Below are 3,919 nucleotides of genomic sequence, written 5' to 3'. Positions count from 1 at the left end.
GACGCTGCGATGCAGGAGATTGCTAAAGTGGCTGTTGTTAATCTCTTCAGGACGTTTCCTTCTGCGAATCACGAGAGCAAAATACTTGAAACGCTTGATGTCGATGATGAGGAGCCTGCGTTGGAGCCGGCTTGGCCTCATCTTCAAGTTGTCTATGAGCTTCTCCTTAGATTCGTGGCTTCTCCCATGACTGATGCTAAGCTTGCAAAAAGATATATCGACCATTCGTTTGTCTTGAAGCTTTTGGATTTGTTTGACTCTGAAGACCAAAGGGAGAGGGAGTATCTAAAAACCATTCTCCATCGGATATACGGGAAGTTCATGGTGCACAGACCTTTTATCAGAAAGGCCATCAACAATATCTTCTACAGGTTCATATTCGAAACCGAGAAACATAATGGCATAGCAGAGTTGCTTGAGATTCTTGGAAGTATAATTAATGGTTTCGCATTGCCGTTAAAAGAAGAGCATAAGCTTTTCCTTGTCCGGGCCTTGATTCCGCTTCACAGACCTAAATGTGCAGCTGCTTATCATCAACAGCTTTCTTATTGCATTGTTCAGTTTGTAGAGAAAGACTTCAAGCTTGCTGATACCGTCATTAGAGGACTTTTAAAGTATTGGCCTGTGACTAACAGTTCAAAGGAAGTTATGTTTCTTGGGGAGTTGGAAGAAGTTTTGGAAGCAACTCAAGCAGCTGAGTTTCAGCGGTGTATGGTTCCTTTATTCCGTCAAATCGCCCGATGCCTTAACAGTTCTCATTTTCAGGTGCGACTCTCGGTTTCTTAATCGCTCGCTAAGAGAGTTGTTTGATTCAAAAGTTGTTTCTTTTGTCAGGTGGCTGAAAGGGCTCTGTTTCTGTGGAACAACGATCACGTAAGAAACCTGATTACGCAAAACATTAAAGTGATAATGCCAATTGTGTTCCCGGCTATGGAGAGAAACACACGAGGCCATTGGCACCAAGCAGTTCAGAGTCTGACTTTAAATGTGAGAAAGGTACTGGCAGAGACAGACCAAGTTCTGTTTGATGAATGCTTAGCCAAGTTCCAAGAAGATGAAGCAAATGAAACCAAGGTCGTAGCCAAACGAGAAGCAACATGGAAGCTTTTGGAAGACTTGGCAGCTTCCAAATCCGTAAGCAACGAGGCAGTGCTCGTCCCCAGATTTTCATCTTCGGTTACTCTCACAACCGGTAAAACTTCGGGTAGTTGAACACTTTCTGCTCTATATCATCGAGACAATATTGTTAAACTGATCCAGCAGAGTTGTATCGATCCATTCGAGCATCAGGATCGGTTCTTGAAGGGAGAAGATAAAGCACGATGATCAAGGAGGGGGTAATATCTCAGTGAATACTTTATTATAACATTATTTCAGGTTTCTGGATTCATGGGGTTCAATTGTTCTTTTTTTTCTTCTTTTTCTGAGCTTCTTTTCCTTACTCAGCTCTTAGAGGAGTTGATAAAACAATATGTGGTGTAAGAAATATTGGCTTATTATAGATATAGTTCTTGAGAGGACAACTAAACAATTATTCGTATTGTATTGTGGAATGAATTGTGTTTAATTATGCTTTGAACCACTCTTGTCTTGGAAAGCTGTGACTAAAATAATGCACATGTAATAAAAGAAACAGCTCTTGACCCAAATATAGTCTCTTTTCCTTCTATTTTAGTGTTTCTTACTTTCTTTGTTGAGATATCTTAAGAAATGTGGCAATATCAGCAAAAATATATGTGGTGGCATTTTCATAAATAAATAATGAATTTAACGTACGAAAAAAAATGAATGTGGTGGTATTTTCATAAATAAATAATGAATTTTATCGTGCAAATAAAGTAGCATCTATATTTGATTTTTTTTGTTTGTTGTTAAAAATCTATATTTTCAATTTTTAAAAACAATTTCGTGAATTGTGATAATGTATATATACATTTTTGGAGACATTTAACAAATAAATCTTGTAGTTGAAACCTATCTACAAGTATGACCTATATTTGATTTTTTTTATAGAAATTAAATGTTTTAAATGTAACAAACATAATTGCAAATGTTATTAATTTCGGTGTAATTGTTCTACATAATTGCAAATACCATTAATTTTGGTGTAATTGTTCTACATAATTTCAAAATAGATTTAATTCTAGCAATTATTAATTTTCTTTGCGTTTCTGATTTTTTTTGTGTATATGTGACTTTATTTTCAGGAAACCTAAGATGCAAATACAAAAGATGTGGCATTTACATTATTTTGACATCTCAGAACCTCTTGAAAGTGGAATTATGTTGTGTTTATCTCGCCAAAAAAAAAATTAGATTAGCAATTATTGTAGTATGTATGTATATATTAATATGTTATATTGGTGAAAATCCAAAAATACCAGGTTATATAGATATAATTATTATATATAAAGTACCAAAATCATGAAAATACTAATGAGTCTTTTAGTTATTTTTAAATTATTATATTAAAATTATCTTTTAGTGAAGAAATTGATGTTACAATTTAATTTGCTTAAAGAATCGCTTTTACAATTTAATCAGTTGATGTTAATTATGTCAATTTTAATTTTCTTTAAACTAAAAAAAACTCCTAAACATAATTTAAATTTCAATAAAGTAAATTTTAAATAAGAAAATTTTAACTTGTGGAAGATAGTTTATTTTATCATTAAAATTGATTTTATCATATTTCACTTATTGATTTTAACTTATTACTAAACTAGAAAGTATCTCATGTGTTGCATGGATTTAATATTGATATAGTTAAATATGAATAAATATATATTAAAAATAATTAGCTGCCTTTTAGCAATTGATCATTTTCATATTAAATAATTTTATCATTTATATTAAATAAATATTTTTCAAGACAAACTTGATATATCATAAAAACTGCAAAGATATATTAGTTTCTATCAAATTATTTTTTAAAATGCAACATGAGACAATAATTTTTTTAAAAAGTAATGATTAAAATATATAGACAACACAAATGAATATTAATAAAAGATGATTTGGGATCGAATATGTATTTATAAGTATATATGAAACTTTGTGTTGTATATGTAAGGGCCAATATGTTAGATTTTTTTTTTGAACAAATTAAAATATGTTAGATTTGTTGTAAAATTAAATTAGATTGAAGAAATAGAAAGCCATTTGTAATGTAGATAAAATTAAATATGAACTTTATGATATTTTACAAAACAAAATTGAATGTGAAAAATATGAAGTCTACATTTTAATACATAAGATTAAAAAAAATTACTATATATTTTTTTGTTCAACTTTTAAATATAATTTAAATGGATTGTATAAATAATATCATGTATTTTGTATTTATTTAGTCTACCGAGTACTATTAAACTATGTGTTTTATTATTATTTAGCATCAGTTTCAAATCGATTTTGTTTTACCAAAATCGATTCGTACGAACTCCTTGAGCTTTTAGGAGATTCAGTAAAAATTGATTTAAAATTTGAAAATTACATTTGTAGACTTTGATTCAATAAAAACTATATTTTGTTTTTATATAAAAGTTTTAGTAAAACAAATGGTACCATGTGCGTAGATAACACTAGTTTATATAATAAAAGATGAAACAAAATGGCCTTGATATGAACTAATGAAAAATTGCCTTGATATGAACTAAACAAAATGGCGTAGATAACACTAGTTTATATGAACTAATGAAAAATTGTTTACATATAAAACTTGATATGGAGTTGTACGCGCCAAAGCGTTCGCACATACATTTTAAGTTGAGGCTAATCGAAATCCTAAAACCTCAAAAACTTATCCTGGTCAGATTCAACATAATTGAAGAAGAATAGGTGTTATTAAACAATGTATAAGAGATTGAGAGGGATGGAAGGAAAAAAAAACCTGATCTCTAAAGGCTTCGTCACTCTCTCT

The 3,919-nt window shown here is 30.4% G+C and overlaps 1 protein-coding gene across 2 annotated transcripts in view; it reads left to right on the top strand.

Moving 5' to 3' along the window:
- Nucleotides 1–1,582, top strand: part of LOC104723624 (serine/threonine protein phosphatase 2A 59 kDa regulatory subunit B' gamma isoform-like) — a 3,616-nt gene extending 2,034 nt beyond the window's left edge. The window contains exons 3-4 of one of the 2 annotated variants that reach the window (XM_010442013.2): nt 19–765; nt 835–1,582. In XM_010442013.2, coding sequence (XP_010440315.1) covers nt 19–765; nt 835–1,212 — 1,125 coding nt within the window. In that variant the 3' untranslated portion in view covers nt 1,213–1,582. The remainder of the gene's footprint in view (nt 1–18; nt 766–834) is intronic. The other variant, XM_010442014.2, reaches the window with a different exon arrangement.

Source organism: Camelina sativa, chromosome 11 (assembly GCF_000633955.1).
Source record: "Camelina sativa cultivar DH55 chromosome 11, Cs, whole genome shotgun sequence".
In the NCBI taxonomy this organism is placed as follows: Eukaryota; Viridiplantae; Streptophyta; class Magnoliopsida; order Brassicales; family Brassicaceae; genus Camelina; species Camelina sativa.
This window is presented reverse-complemented; position numbering and strand designations above follow the sequence as displayed.